This window comes from Cyrtonyx montezumae, unplaced genomic scaffold (assembly GCF_038088225.1).
Source record: "Cyrtonyx montezumae isolate F1298 unplaced genomic scaffold, pur_monq_1.0 scaffold_0, whole genome shotgun sequence".
NCBI classification, from domain to species: domain Eukaryota; kingdom Metazoa; phylum Chordata; class Aves; order Galliformes; family Odontophoridae; genus Cyrtonyx; species Cyrtonyx montezumae.
The window spans coordinates 7,288,778-7,304,047 of NW_027071824.1; the positions used below are offsets into that span (position 1 = coordinate 7,288,778).

Below are 15,270 nucleotides of genomic sequence, written 5' to 3' on the forward strand. Positions count from 1 at the left end.
AATGGGTTCTCATGACCACCCATAATGTATTTGGTTGTGCCCAAAGAGAACTTTCATGATTAGATTAATGAATAGTGTAGATCATTAAAGAAAAAAATGTATACAATGTAGACATTTCAGTAAGTCACCTTCAGTAAATATTCTACAGTATCTGGTAATAAGAATTCCTAATGTTAAGTTTTAGGTGTTTTTAACAGTGGAAAAAATGGTGAAAATAATTTCTAAATATTTCCATTTACCTGTGCATGGTGCTAATAACCGATTCCATGCATTTTTTAAACTCTGACCTCCACTGCCAGATTAGAATAATGTATATATCTTATGAATATTTTAAAACCTGCTAAACTTGTGTTAATAAAAAATACTCATTCCAGTGATCTTGGTCAGCATAGCATCAAACTTTTTACTTCAAAATAGAAACAGCTGATGAAATTTCTCTATTAGATCTTATTTCTTTCAGTAACTTAAGAGTAAATTTATGGTAACTGCTTTGCAGTCAATATATTCACTACTGAACTGAGAGGTCAGTGTATACCATTGAACTAAGAGCAGAATTTCATGCATTGCATTCGGAAATAAGATGAAATTTTATAGATATAAAAAGCAGATGTCAATTAGGTTTTCTCTTTTGCCATGATAAGTCTTTGAACTACCTGGGAAGGGAGCTGTAAAAGAATGGGTTGTAACTATCTGAACCTGGTTGTGTGGCAGTTGCACCATTCTTACAGTACAGCTCCATGGCTGGTGAAATTTAAGTGACTAAAAATCACTACTTCAAAGAAAAGATGCCTGATTTTTAGTTAGATGAAGAAATTACCTGCAGTCCAGTGACTTGCTTGCAAGAGGACATCTCAGTCACCTCTTTCAGAAAGCTGTGTTTTAGTCCCATGGATCAGCATAACTATAAAGAGTGGAGAGCACTCACTGAAGCACCTTTTTGTGCTTGTCTTGCTGTAGTTGAGAGAGAACTTTTGTGAGTTGCCTATCAGGCAGTCTGTATTTTTTTCCTGGATAGTGGTTGCAAATCCATATTTTCTCTGTATTATAAGAGCTACAGTCCATTCCCATGTCCAGTGACAACTGATACAGTAAGTACATACCATAAAGTAATGACTTGAGATCAATATGTATAAAAGTTTCCAGAAGAAAAAAAATAAAAAAAAAAGGATGATCCTACAATTTATCTAACGTTCGTCAGCATGTATTTAGTGATGAAGCACAGAAAATGTTATTCCTATATAGCGTGCTCTTGTGTGCTCCACTGGCACACTCACTGCAAGGCTTTGTTTCCAGGGCAGGGAGACCTATTAAAGTTTATTGTTGTAGTCTGTAGAGAGAAGGAAGTTCCTCCAGGGAGCAATTTAGGATAAGACTGTTGCAGTGCTGCAGTTATCAACTTTTAGAAGCACTGATTTTATTGGGTATCTGAGAAGACTAGACTCCCAGTTTAGGTATGTAAATTGGGTCCATACAATTTAGGCATTTAAACTAATCCATAGTTAGTTGATGTGAGTATGGCCAGTTGTGCTAAAGAAAGCTAAATGAAAACTGAAGCAAAAGACAAAACATGGCAAGGTCACACATGGAAGAGAAAACCATGTGGATTACATGGCAGGGTGAACAACAAAAAGAAAACAACAGCTAAGCTGATGTACGAATATCATGACAAATGTGATATGATGTTCACGTGACAAGTAGAACAATCTGCTCGTAAGAGCCTAGATCAGGAATAAGTAGAATCTTCTTGGCTGCCTGGCTGGGGTATTAGAAACAACATGCAGTGGGAATAGAAGTGGGCAAAAAGTGTGAGTATATTGGAAATAGCTCTCAATACGTATTTGAAGGGGTTCGTACAGATACACGTCACTGTATGAACAGCTTAATAACTTACAAGTTCTGTGATCTGATGTGATTAGATTCCTGTAGCCCCTTATGCCCAGAGCTGCACAATTTGGCTCTTCTGTTGGATACAGTATATGAAAGTTAACACACTTTCTTAACATTTGTAATTTCATTGTTCGCATTCCTGAAAAGAGTAAATGATTAAAATACAAAAGGCCCAGAATGTCTATTGTGCTTAGTGAGTTTCCCATGAAATCAGTTATTTCTCATTAGCTTTAAAGGGCAGAAGTCCAGGTACATGTCTCAGTGTATTAATGAAAGTGTAGACTCCCCTGAAATATACTGAGGAGGGTAGAGCTCCCGGATCCCCTAATCTGTACAATAAGTAAACAAAGGTATGAATTTTAAAAGATTTATGATAGTTTTGTGCCTTCCTTTTAAGTAGAGTCTGAACTTTTGAAGCAGATGAACAAAATAGCCTGCCATAAAAGAAAATTTCATTTGCTGAAATGAAACTACCTTCCACTATTAATACTGTAATGAAATCATTTAAAATATGAACTAAGAATCTTACAGAAAAATATGCCAACTGTTCCCATGTTCAGTAATTTCTTCTATAAACAGTTACATCCATGTAAAAAGCTTTATGATTTTATTTTCATCGTAAGACTGAGCTGTGTAGCTGTCATACTTTGCTGTCTTCCCTCCAGTGACAACCACATTGACAACATGTTATACTCCACATTGATTTTACAGTTAAGGAGCTGATTGTGATATATAGGGATTTTAAGAATTCAGCTGAGAGGCTGACTTTTGCCTTTTATCATTCCATTAAAATTTTATAACCATCTTTTTCATGTCATTTCATCCATGAATTCTTACTTTAGAAAGTGATAGCTACTGCTGTGAGCATAACTTTTCTCATGTTCAGAGCTTTTTATTGTATAAGCAAACTATCTCAATTATAGTTAATATTCACATTTTACATAATTGTGGAGATCCTTTCAACTTGTTGATTTGTATATAGAATTAGATGATTCTGCTTGCCATTTAAAAACAGCTATATGGAATGAGTGTTAGGGACCAGGATTTAATGCTAACCCATCCAGTGGGGCCAATTAAGCATCTCTCAAATGTCTTGTTTGAATTGAGAGCCTTAAAAGTCTCTCTTTTAAAAGGGCAGTAGGGAATGCATGGATAGGTATGCTAGCTACCAAAATATGGGTCTTTGAAGGGGTGGGAGGGACTAGGGGATCCAAATTTTTGTTTGACACCTCCTCCCATACATTAGAGGTTGTCCTTAAGGAATATGCCTAAACTCGGAGTAGGAGGAATTCAACTTGAATGCTTCACCTGTAATGTCAGCAACTGGTACAGTAGAAGTACAGGGTTTATCCATCCCCTCACAACAAACTGTTCAGTTGCTGCTTTTGTTTTGCTTTGTTGTTTTTTTTTTCCTCCTGCAGAAGCTCACAATATGCTAACTAATGTATGAAGCATAAGGGAAGTACTACTTTGTAGCTCAGTGGTAAACATATTTTTCAATCTCCCTTCCCCCCATTAAACAAGAATTTACAGCAACTAATTTTCAAAGTCTTCAGTTCCAAAGCAAATCTTACTCCTTCACCCCAGAAAAATTTTTGTTTTACAGAATATACATCTAATTCAGGGTTACACCCACACTCCTCTGTCTTTCAGTGAAGTTTAAATAATGGACCAGCTTATGACCTAATTGATTTTGCCCAAGAGTACATGCAAATAGAATTGGATTGCTCTTTACAAGAGATCATTTTTTATACTTGTAAATTCAGAGATCTAAATTAATCCTAGAGTGCACAAGCATTAATGTAAAACTCCATCCTTATTATCACTGAGAGTAGAACAGGAATTGTGGTATGGATGAGTTTTATGGAGTAGCTTTGTGATGCATCATATAATGAAAGAAAAAACACTGTTACATTTTCAAATTTAAAAGAAAAAAAAATGAAGAAAGAAAGAAAGAAAGAAAGAAAAAGCTTGCTATCCCAATTTTACCTCAGTGTTTCCACAGACATTACTGCAATAATCCTGATTTACGTCTCTCTGTATGTAGGAGGAGAACTGGGACTTCTGACTATTTCAGCTGTTATTCCAAAATAAAGAGACAGTCTTTGTGCAGGATTTATTTATTTCCTGTGGCCCCTATTTTCATTCTCCCTCTGTTTCTCTCTTTATATAAAAACTAACAAGAACTATTTAATTTCTGGTTTAATATTCTTCCTATTGAGATACTGCTATTTTTGGTTTGAGCAGCATGCTTCTTCACTAGAAATTAAATGCTAGTGTTGTTGACTGATATGAAATTCAGCATATGTTATGTCATGTGTCCTGGAGTCTTTGCATGCACACAAGTACTAATGAATTTTAAATTTTCAACCCTTAATATTTGAAACTTGCCTCCCTGTAGTCCCCAGGCCTAAAGCTATTTTAAACAATTACTAAATCCAAGTATATCTTTTTTTAAGATTTCAATAAAATGTAATGTTCACAGGAAAATCTCATAAATGTCAAAATTGCTATGGGCAGAATAGGAGGGAATATAGTATTTTCTTGATCCGCTGTAGCAATTTATAGATTTCAGGATGTGGTTTATAAGAATGCTAAATGTTCTGGAATTACAGCTGTTACTGATCAGTGATTGAGCCAGATTTGTGTTATTGCACCATGTTCTTGCTTGTACCTAGAGAGCAGTAAAGCCTCAATATAATAAAAAGCACCTGCATTTTAAATGAAATTTCAATTGAAAAACTTAACAGCCCTTCAAATTGCAGAATTTAACGCAGCCCAGTAAAGCTTAAATAACACTTTGCCTCCACAGGCTGAGGGTTTTGCATTCAAGGTGACTTGATTGTGTCGCACGGTGAAATTATTTACAATTAAGGAATTTCTCTGGAGGGCTGCAGAGTATTTGCTGTTCCACAACACCTATGCAGGCATATGGTCGGTCTTTTTCAGTATTCATGGAAGCTCCTGAACCTTTATGATAATTGAATCAGTTAGAGTGCTGAGTGGAGCAAGCATAAAACCTGTTAACCTAAAGGTCAGATCTGTGCATTGTTTATTTATCAGTAGGTGAAAGAGCTAAATCGGCAGCTTCTGTCACAGTCACAGTAAAAAATCACCTATAATATTAACAGGGAGTAGATAAATTGCAAAAAATGGATTAGAATTATAAACAGAATGAAGTAAAATATTGAATATATAATGAGACATGCAGTAAGGGCTTACTGAGCTGTAAAATATGCAGCATTGTGGGCTGTGCTGTTGGTTGCAATTAGTAGCTTCTGCTCTAGAAAATATCGATAGCTAGAACTGCAATTCTACACTGATACTTAGCCTTATATTTTTTCCGTGTGTAACAGTATCAGTAGGACGCTATTGAAGTATGTGATGAAAAAATATTCAGAGGAGGAGGGAGGAAGTAAAGCAGCTTGCCTTTAAGATGAGAGCTATATTCATCCCCCTGAATTGGTAGGCCTACTCTTTTTGAAGAAATATTGCTTAGTAGATTTGTGCTTCTTTCATCATTTTGAAGATCTCTTCATGCATACCATTTCTGACCAATAACTTTAACAACTCATAGACTACTATTAATTTTCTTTTTCCTTTTTCACTGTTACAGAGCCTGGACCTCTAGATCCACCTCTTCTACTGAATGCTACATCAAGGGCAGCAAGCATCACCTGGCAGCATCCATTAAAGAAAAATGGCATTATTACTCATTATAACATATACCAGAATGGTGAACTGTGTGCTACAGTGTCAGGAGCTAGCTCTAATTACACCATAGAAGATTTGCATCCGTACACTGTCTATGAGTTTCAAGTAGAGGGTTGCACATATAAAGGATGCTCTCTTTCACCCAAGACCCCAGCATTCCGAACTCTTCCAGATGCACCTGAAGGCATTTCTGCTCCAGCACTCTATTCTGATACTCCAACGTCTGTTGTTATATCCTGGCAACTGCCTGATCACCCAAATGGTTTGATGGAAAACCTTACGATAGAAAGGAGGGTAAAAGGAACCGAACAAATATCAACTGTGGTGACTCTTCCTTTCAGTCAGTCCATGAGCTATGTTGACCAGAGTACTGCTCTGATCCCTTGGCAGAAGTTTGAGTACAGAATACTGATGAGCACTGTTAATGGAGGTATGAACAGCAGTTCATGGTCAGAAGTTACCACTCGACCATCAAGACCTGTGGGTGTTCAGGCACCGAATGCAGAAGTGCAGGGACCACATTCAGTTAAGGTAGGGATCATTTTTATCACCTCGTGTCTTTAACAGGCTTTTCCTGTAGCAGCTGTTGTATTTAGCAGAGACACCTACTGGCTGAGCTAACATTTATTTGCTGCAGGGGTAGCTAAACAATTAGCATCTATCTTTTGCTTCAAAAACATTACATTCCTTTCCATCTTCCTTTATACTAGCCTCCTGGCGTTATACTCCAGTTCATTTTTTGTTTCTATATATATCTGACGTAGTTTGAATATTAAACTTGAATGCTTACTTTTAACTCCCTAATCAGATCAGAAAATAACCTACTATCTTCCCCAATATTTCAAGGCTTCATTAAAATGCAAAGAAGTAAAAAGAATTTTTATGTAATTCAGTAAGCCTAATACATAGGAATCAGATTTTGCAAAGTAGCAAATGAAGAAAAAATAGCAGTATTGTTTTCCTGATTTACAAAAGAATAGTCTTACAGGGCTAACTAGGAAGTTTTCAATTATTTGCATCGTTCTGTTGGGAATGAACTCTAGAGGACAGGATAACTACCATTGTTTTGGCTTGCATACAAACTTCATTCAAGGGAAATTAGTGTAACCAAACAAGAGGGATTTTTGTAGCTTAGAAGCCTCTTTTGTGTAAATACACACATGCTTCCATGGATTCAGTCTTGTACTAATGCCAAAAGTATTGGTACAGTAGCTTGCTCAACAGAGCACAAAACAAAGGACATTTGCATAAGATTGAAGTTCATCTGTTAGATTTATTATTTTTGGTATACATTGTATTTTCAAAAGGTAAACATAGTGATGTTACCAATGTAGTCTAAGCAGTTTGAGGGTGTGAATCTGAGCAGTAAACCAATGCTGATTTTTTGCTTTGTTTGCACATAATCTTAAGCTATGATTAAAGCCATTCACCACTAGATAAAAAATAATAATAATAATAATCCTGAGCTCTTAAACTTGTTTTAACATCTAAGTAATTGCTTGTTACATTCACATTAATGGCAAATGAGTTCAGTATGAGTACAATGGTTACTGTAAGAATTAATAACGATCGACCACTGGTAATGGTGATGAATTGCTAGACTGTTTATTGGAGATTTGGGCTATCTACTTCCAAGACTATGCTTCTGTAACTATATCTTAATATCTACCACAATTTATACTAAGACATGTTTCAAGGATTTACCAGAAGAAATAATGCTGGATAAACAGCAGCCCTGGATTAGTGACATGCTTACACACATGTTCACATTTTATTGCGTGAGCTTTTACATATTGGCTTTGACTGTATTTGACCAAAAAATAAGTCACCGCAACCATTAATGCTTCAGTTAATGTGAAAAGGGCATAATAATTTTTTATCTCACCATATTTTTTTCTTTCTCCATATGCAGTCAATACTCAGTCCCAATTATAAAAGCCCTTGAGTTATCAGCAGCTTTGTCATTCTTTACTGGATGTCTTCTGTTGAGATCAGAGGTGTGTGCTCAGCTGTAATTTTGTGTCTTTTGCTCAGTTCCAAGATTAAGGAATCTACCAATACTGTATGTCAGTTTGATCATTTATTTCTTCTGAAACCTGAAATCAGGCAGTACAGTCTTCATTCTGTAACAATTTGATTATGATGAAACAATGCTTTGAATTTTTTCATTTCCTGCCAAAGAATTCAAGTGCTTTTTTCCCCCTCTTCTTATCAAGTCTATCATTAACATTCAGAGCTCTTTAAAGCCCTTTAACATCAACACTGTATGACCTACTGTATGAATTGTGGACATTGTGTCACTGCTGGTCTTGCAGTCTTGAGCTTGATTTTCTCTGCTTGGAGTCTTATGTCTGTTAAGACTAATTTCTATCAATGATATTGGCATTTAGATGTTTTTATTTCCATGCCTTGGTTCTATGGATCATTTTAAATGTTAAAAACTAAAGATAGTAGCATTTAATTGATAAAAGTGATTTAGGTATGTGATTTTCCAAATATACTGTCTTCTAATTATCTGCCCGGTAGTAAAAATTCTCTTTCGTTGTGTACCAAGTATTGGTATCCTTTGACAATGCTGACAGAAATTCTTCTAACTCATCTAGTATTTTATATAATTTAGTTAGTTTTATTTTATTTTGTTTAACTTAATAGATTTCATAATTTCAGGGCAAACAGCAAACAAAAATGCTGTGTATGACTTCGTACAGATGCTGTGCACTTCATCAATTAAGCATTACTTCTGATTTCTAAGGTTCGTAGTGTCCCATAAAAATCTTACTTACTCAGGACAGCAAGAGATTGTTAAGACTTTTATTATTTTATTATTACTATCATCTACAATACTTTCTAAAAACTGAAATAAGGTTATAGCTGCAGGAGAGCTAACATAACTGAAGAAATTGCACAACATAACTGAAGAAATTATGGAACGAGCTTGTTGCACCCACTGGTTTTCTCACCTTCTCCTTCTTGGCAGATGGAAGCAACCTTCCTTGTTAGTCTTCTTGTAAGTCAAGTGGGTTAGATGGCTAGTGGTGTGGTTATTTCCCTCTCTTAAAGCGTATAGGAAGTTCATTTCAGAGTATGACTCTGAAAGCAGTCAGTGGATATTACTATGGTATTGAGGTACTGTTGTGGCCTGTGTGACTGTTCTGTAGCAGAATATGAGATAATCAAAGTAGCACACATTTTAAAATATTTGCTTTTTATTTGCTCTGCTCTTTCCATCAAGGTTGAAGATCTGTGTAACTACTCCCCAAACCCTTTTTGTGCTTCATCCCAGACTTATGGGGTTGCCCCATAGGTTGCCTCCTAATGCTTTTCAATACTGATATTGGTGGGAAAGTTCAATCTCTACTGTCATACAGCCAACATCTGCCTCTGCTGTCATGGGCCAATATAATAGAATAGGAGACATTACTTTCAGAGGAGCCCTAGTAGTTTCCAGGCCAGAATTACTGTGATTTGTTTTTGCAGCGACTGTCAATTGCTGGTTGAAAAGCTTTCATGTGTGGAAGCAGGTTGGATCTGATTTGGGATTGCTTTACACTGTTGTCTTTAAACTCTGAGGAGAGTCCCAGAATGGCAGGCTTTCTCTCTGGAGTAGCCTACCATCAAATCAAATTTGTGGAGTCTGTTTGTGCTTTACAACACTCTCATCTTATTCAGTATCTACAATGGTGAATCTTAAGCAGAGAATGCAAAATAAGCCATCTCTTCAGGAGGAAGCCAACATGAGAGTTTAATTACCCCTTGCCCTAGAGAGAGCTGTCCTTCCAGGTTAGCATAGAAAGTATTGGAAGGGCACTGTGGGAAAGATTAGTGAGAGACTCCTTTACCAAGCCAGGGTTGCAAATCAATAGAGGCTTTCAGTTGTCAGTGCAACCAATCCCTAAACCAGAAGTGCAAATATTTACTTATACTGAAAACAGAGAGAATTTATTAAAAGAGAGAAACATATTTCCATTCCTTTATTTAGTCATAGAATCAATATAAATGATTTGAGGATGTGAGGAATTCAAAGCACTCCGGGATAGTACTCACTTGAGTATACAGCTTATTTTCATAGACCAAAGCTTTCACTCTACAAGAGGGAAAATATCAGCTTGGCAGGTCACCTGGCATAAACATTTCTGATGTGTATGCGCTCCTTTAACATTCTATTTTAATCAGAATGGACTGATATCTCTCAATAACATTTAACTTTCTTTTGTGCAAAGGACCAATTTCTGTGACACATTCATGATATTTTTTAATATTTGCTGAATTGATAATGTTCATGGTAGTAGAGTATACTGCACAGTAATCTGCTTTTGTGGCTGATTAAATGCCAAAGTGAAGTGGAGGCATTCAGCAAATGCAAAAGCCGTTTATTTAGTATATGCCAATGCCATGAACATTATTCCTGTTACACAAGATTTGCTATACCTTAATGTACAGAAGTATCAAAGAAATTGTTTCCTTTTCTTGCGAGGTTTGCAATTGATGTGCTGCTTCAGTCTGACACCTCACACTGATATGACATTCAGGAATGTAGCTAGGTTGAGTGGCTTGATAAAGAGGTTGGTTTACACAGTGAATAATTACTTAAAGGAGTTCTTTGTGTAGGAAAGACATTATGTGACTGGGTACACTGAACTGAATTAACTGCAGTATGTAAATTCTCCAACTTTGGCCATTTAACTTCAAATAGAAAGATTTCCCTTTCGCTGCTGTAGTTTTCCCTAAGATTGTTGGCCTAGGGAAGGCAGCTGTAATCTTGATTATAGTCTTAACTGGGGGCTTGCTGATTAATATTTGCCTGTTTTGTTCTCCCTGGCTGACCAGTGCTGCCACCTAGACTGTCCATAGACAAGAAGCTGCAGCCATTCTCTATCTTTCCTTGTGTAACTTTTTAGAAGTCGGCATGGACTTTACTTAATCTTGAAGTTTCTCTTAAGACAAAGGAAAAATCTTTCTTCTTCATGCACAGATTGGTGATAAGAGATTGATTTCATCCTGGGTGGGTGAAATAAGTATCTTATTGGCATATAATTCTTGTGGTGTACTATTCCTTCATGATAATATCAGCTGCAGAAATTTCTTTCAAATTGATTAGATGCAAAATGAGAAAAACAGAAATTATTGTAATTTATTTGACTTCTCTCTTAATTTATGTTATGTGTGTGTTGTGCGTCAGGAATGCAGTGTAGTGGTGATTCTATAGTACCAAACTGTCATTCTTCTTTCTAATTTCTTTTACTGCATGTTGATTTCACACCATGTTATTAACTCTGTAGGAATTACTTCTGTTTCCCAAGTATTTCTTCATTGCTCTCTGATTGAGGAAGGGTTCCAGACTTTTATTTCAAGTGTCATTTGTGTTTGTTTTTACCCTCAGATGACAACAGCTTGATTTATAGTTCAAGTGGGACTAGATGATCTCTGGAGGTCCCTTCCGACCCCTGCAATTCTGTGATTCTTTATAAATAAGAAGCAGCAACAGAGACAGATAGATAGCGTGCAAGCTTGCAGATTGAACAGTTTGCTCTCCACAGATGAAGGGATGAAGTCTGCACCCCTTCCTATTGCTACAGTGATAAACTTTTCTAGTAGCTATTTCTCAGATTTGACAAGTAAATTGGATCTACAAGTGAGGAAACAAAATTAGCTGGGCCTTACATATAAACATATGTTGAATTCTGTCCTTCATTGGCCCAGAAGTTGGACAGTGGACAGCTAAATGCCCGCTGTCATTGTTCTTTAAAGAGGCTGTGGCTATGAGGCCCGAGAGAAAGATTTCAGTTGTGTGAAATGCATGCTACACACACAGCTAAAGAAGTTATGAAATAGCTTTAATTACAGTTTAAGTATGATCTGTGGAAAAAAAGCTGTTTTCCTTATCATTTACCCAATTCCTATGAAATTATAAACATAAATGCATGTTCTGGAGTCTCTCTCTCATGTTTTAATGTGTGCTGCCCTGTGAAGTAGCTTCTGATTACAAAAGTTGGATGCTGTTGGAATAACTCTGTGGTTACCTCTGTGGTAAAACTTGATGTTGATAAGAAGACCTCTTTTCTCCTTCACATTAAACTTCCAGTGTTTTACTTCTTCATTCTCAAAATCAAATGGCAGTTGACTAAGAATATTTTAAGAACATGAGCAACCCTGATGTCTACTTGTATGCTAAAGATGTCTAGGTCTTCAGTGCAGGAAGTCCACCTAGCAGCTTTATTTGGGGCAGGAAAGAAAGCTGAGCTTTGTTCACTTCTATTGCAGTTTTATGTAGGTATGCCTGGTGCATTGGGGAAATTGTTTAGGAGCAATCAATCCTTTTGTGAAGATTGCCTTGTAGTGCTGCTAAGGTCAGGGAGACCTTGGTTTATTTGCCACATAAGTGCTGCTTGAGCGACTTAGGATACACCAACACCCACAGGAACAACCCTAACTTACACACCAGAGGTTTTCCACATTTTAAGACTGATTTCTTGCACAGCTTGCTCATTTGCTACTGATCATACAGTGAGGTGAACTAATCAGGTTTTTATCTGCATATCCCCCCACCTATGAGAGAGCTTAATAAGTTTTTGTAGCAGTAGTCTGTTACTGCAAACCTGATTGTACATTTCTGTGATAGTACTGAAGCTGTATGTAATTCATCTGCAAAATCTATGAGAGCAGTTATAATTGACCTGAGTTGGGATTTGCTTTTCTGGTGTGATACTGACTTCTGACTGAAACCTGCTATAATTTCTGTGAGGTCAGGTGTGCTAGAGTGTAGAACTGGGATAGCAGGTTTTCTTTTCAGGTTTTCCTCTTTCTGTCATTTGACTTATTCAGTGATTTAGTCTATTCATCTATAAAACTTAAATGGTAATACTTGCAATTTGAGACTTACAATGCATTCTGAGACCAACAGTGAAAAGCTCTCAGTAGTGTATTTATTACCTTAAGTTCGTAGATATAACAAGCAGTAGCAAGGAGAAATTAGAATAAAATGAAGCCAAACATGCTGATTTAAAGCAAACTGTTGAAGCCAGGCCTGAACTATTAAAATAGGTATGTGCCAATGCCTTTCTTAGTGTAGCTCAGCATTAAACTGCAGGTTTCAACTGCTGTCACAAAATTAAAAAATTAAAAAAAAAATTAAAAAAAAGACTTTCAAGGTTATAAGTGTTTAATGGGGAGAAAATGGCTAATTTCTGTCTCTTTAAATTTTGTGGTGGAGAAAATAAGGTGCTTTGATCTTTAAATGACAGCTTCTAGAGTCATTACATTGAATCAGTTAATCTCTCCCAGTAGTTACCTTATTCTCTCTTCCTCATGGGCATCCTCTTTCATGGTCTCAGTGCTGAGCTTCAAATCAATGAACAAACTGTTACTGCTTCCAACACTGTCTGTCTAGTGAGCTTTACTGCTTTCATGCATTGCCAAGCTCTTACCTCAAACCTTGGCGCATCGAAGTGGAGGAGTGATCCAGCAGTGCCATGTGTGTTAACCAAGCAAACTCCACCACCTTCCTTTACACCATATAGGTCAGGCAGTCCCTTGACCTTGGTCTGTCACTGAAGCAAAGAGGCAAAAGCTTCCCATACTTATGAGAGAGAGGCTTGTTGGCAGCTGCATGACCTGCCACTCCAAGCTGACATAGTTAACTCAAAGCAGGTCAAGTGACCAGTAACTGCAAGTATCCTTGGACATCATTTAGTCTAGTTTATAGAATATAAAACAGATTAAGCTACTCCTTACGTGAAGGAGTTACAATATATGATAGGTCTTGTGCAAATTCTATTAAGTAGTGTTGTTTTGCTAGACATAAAATTTGAGAATCTAAAATGAAATGTAAAGGAAAAAAAATTACTCCTCCTTTCCTGGAAATAGGATTATGTATAAAGTGAGCATTCTTAGACAATTTTTTCTTCTGAGAGGGCAATACCAGGAATGTCCCAAAGCATTTGACATTAAGTTTTTCTATTAGAAGCTGCCTTGCCTAAAGTGACAATTAAGAGGGTTTTTCTTGCTGGTAATGACAAATTTTACTGTATTAGTACTCAAAAAAGAAAGAAGAGAAATATATTATTTTCAGTCACGCTTCAAGGTAAAATTTCGGGACAGGTGCTACACCTCAAAAAAACAAACAAGCACATATATATATATGTATATCTGTGTATATATAATTGTTGCAGAAATGTGTGTTTTGAAAAGGTGTTCCTTATTTTGATTTTTTCTCTGCTTTCTTCAGTAGCTTCAAAGGTAGGTCCCCCAAAATTAGCAACCCATGCACATTCCCCTTTTTCTGTGCTAAATACAATGCATCCTGTACATACATACAGTGAATGTGTGTACAGTATGAAAGCAACAAAAAAGCATTGGGATTGGGAACTTCACCTGAAATTTACTGACTGGAATGCTTTCTAATTGCGCTTGAAAACAAAATGTCCTGTTGCCTGCTTTAGTAATCCACTCTTGTCTGCATCTTAAACTTACAACCAGATTGCACTGACTACTTCAGAATGAGAGTTCTGCTCAGTGTCTGTGGAAACAGTGCAGAAATGCTTCCTACCTTCTGTGAAATTTTGCAGTGCTGTATTTATAGTACTTTATTTGTTTGATCGTTATTTGGGTCCACAAGTAACAGAAATCTGAATACAGCGTTTCATAATTAGCCAGAGCTAAGCCTTTCCTATGTGGGCACCAATAATCTTGTTTGTACTGTCTTTACTCAAAATCACCCTGTTTCTAATTCTCTGTTTAATTGTATTCCAGATTCTGTTATCAAAATCCTTCAGCTTTCTCCAGTACTTTGCTGCCAGGTTTCTTGCAAGTCTGACAGCCTGAGAGGTCCTTCTGTACCTAAGATATAACACTTCCTAATCCCCAAGAGCCCTTTAAAAATCATTTTTAAATCAAGCTTCTCTGTTTCCATGGCCTTGTGTAATTGTGTATATACCATTTTAAAGATACTTCCTTCAGAGACTGGAGAGAATTACCAAAAAATGTTCACCTTGAAGTATCTCAGTATTACTATTTACCACTTCATTATTATATTTCTTAATTTTATTCCTGACATATCTTCATCTTGATGTTCTCCACTTCTATGTTCTTTCTGTAGTCAGATTCAATCCTTGCATATCCCAAGTGCAGGAGGAAAAAAGACAGTGGTTGTTTTAGATGAGTGGGTCAGTAGCAAGGAAAAAAGGCATAGAGATGAGCAAAGAACAGCTGCTATATTTCCTACACTGAGAGTTCAAGGGGACAAAGGACTAATCAGTGCTATTATGCAAACTTGATAAAACTTGGAATTCTTTCGTAACAGTTAGATGTCCTCATTGTGTCAGTCTGAAATCTCCTCGGTCATGATACACTGGCAAAAATCCTTATAAAAGTATGAAGAACATTCTTGCGCTTTATCACACTTTATGGTACAATGATCTGGTTATGATTCCTAACTGGAGTTGGTAAGAATAATACGTAGATAATATGCATTAAAAAAAATTGAATCAAGACAGTAAGTATAGCAGTGGAGCATTCTCAGCATAATTTGTAATTTTGAAAATGGAAAAAATTGTCTGTTGTTCATATGACAGCAATGTAATTTATCAGTGAAAAATAAAAAGGAAAAAGAGGAAATTTTATCACATAAGAAGTATGCTAAGTTTAGCTAAGTCTGGGCTCTATGTCATGTCA

At 36.5% G+C, this 15,270-nt stretch overlaps 1 protein-coding gene across 1 annotated transcript in view; it reads left to right on the top strand.

Annotated features, from left to right (window-relative positions):
- Positions 1–15,270, top strand: part of USH2A (usherin) — a 354,043-nt gene that overhangs the window by 231,288 nt on the left and 107,485 nt on the right. Inside the window, exon 40 of the mRNA XM_065744176.1 lies at positions 5,504–6,132. Coding sequence (XP_065600248.1) covers positions 5,504–6,132 — 629 coding nt within the window. The remainder of the gene's footprint in view (positions 1–5,503; positions 6,133–15,270) is intronic.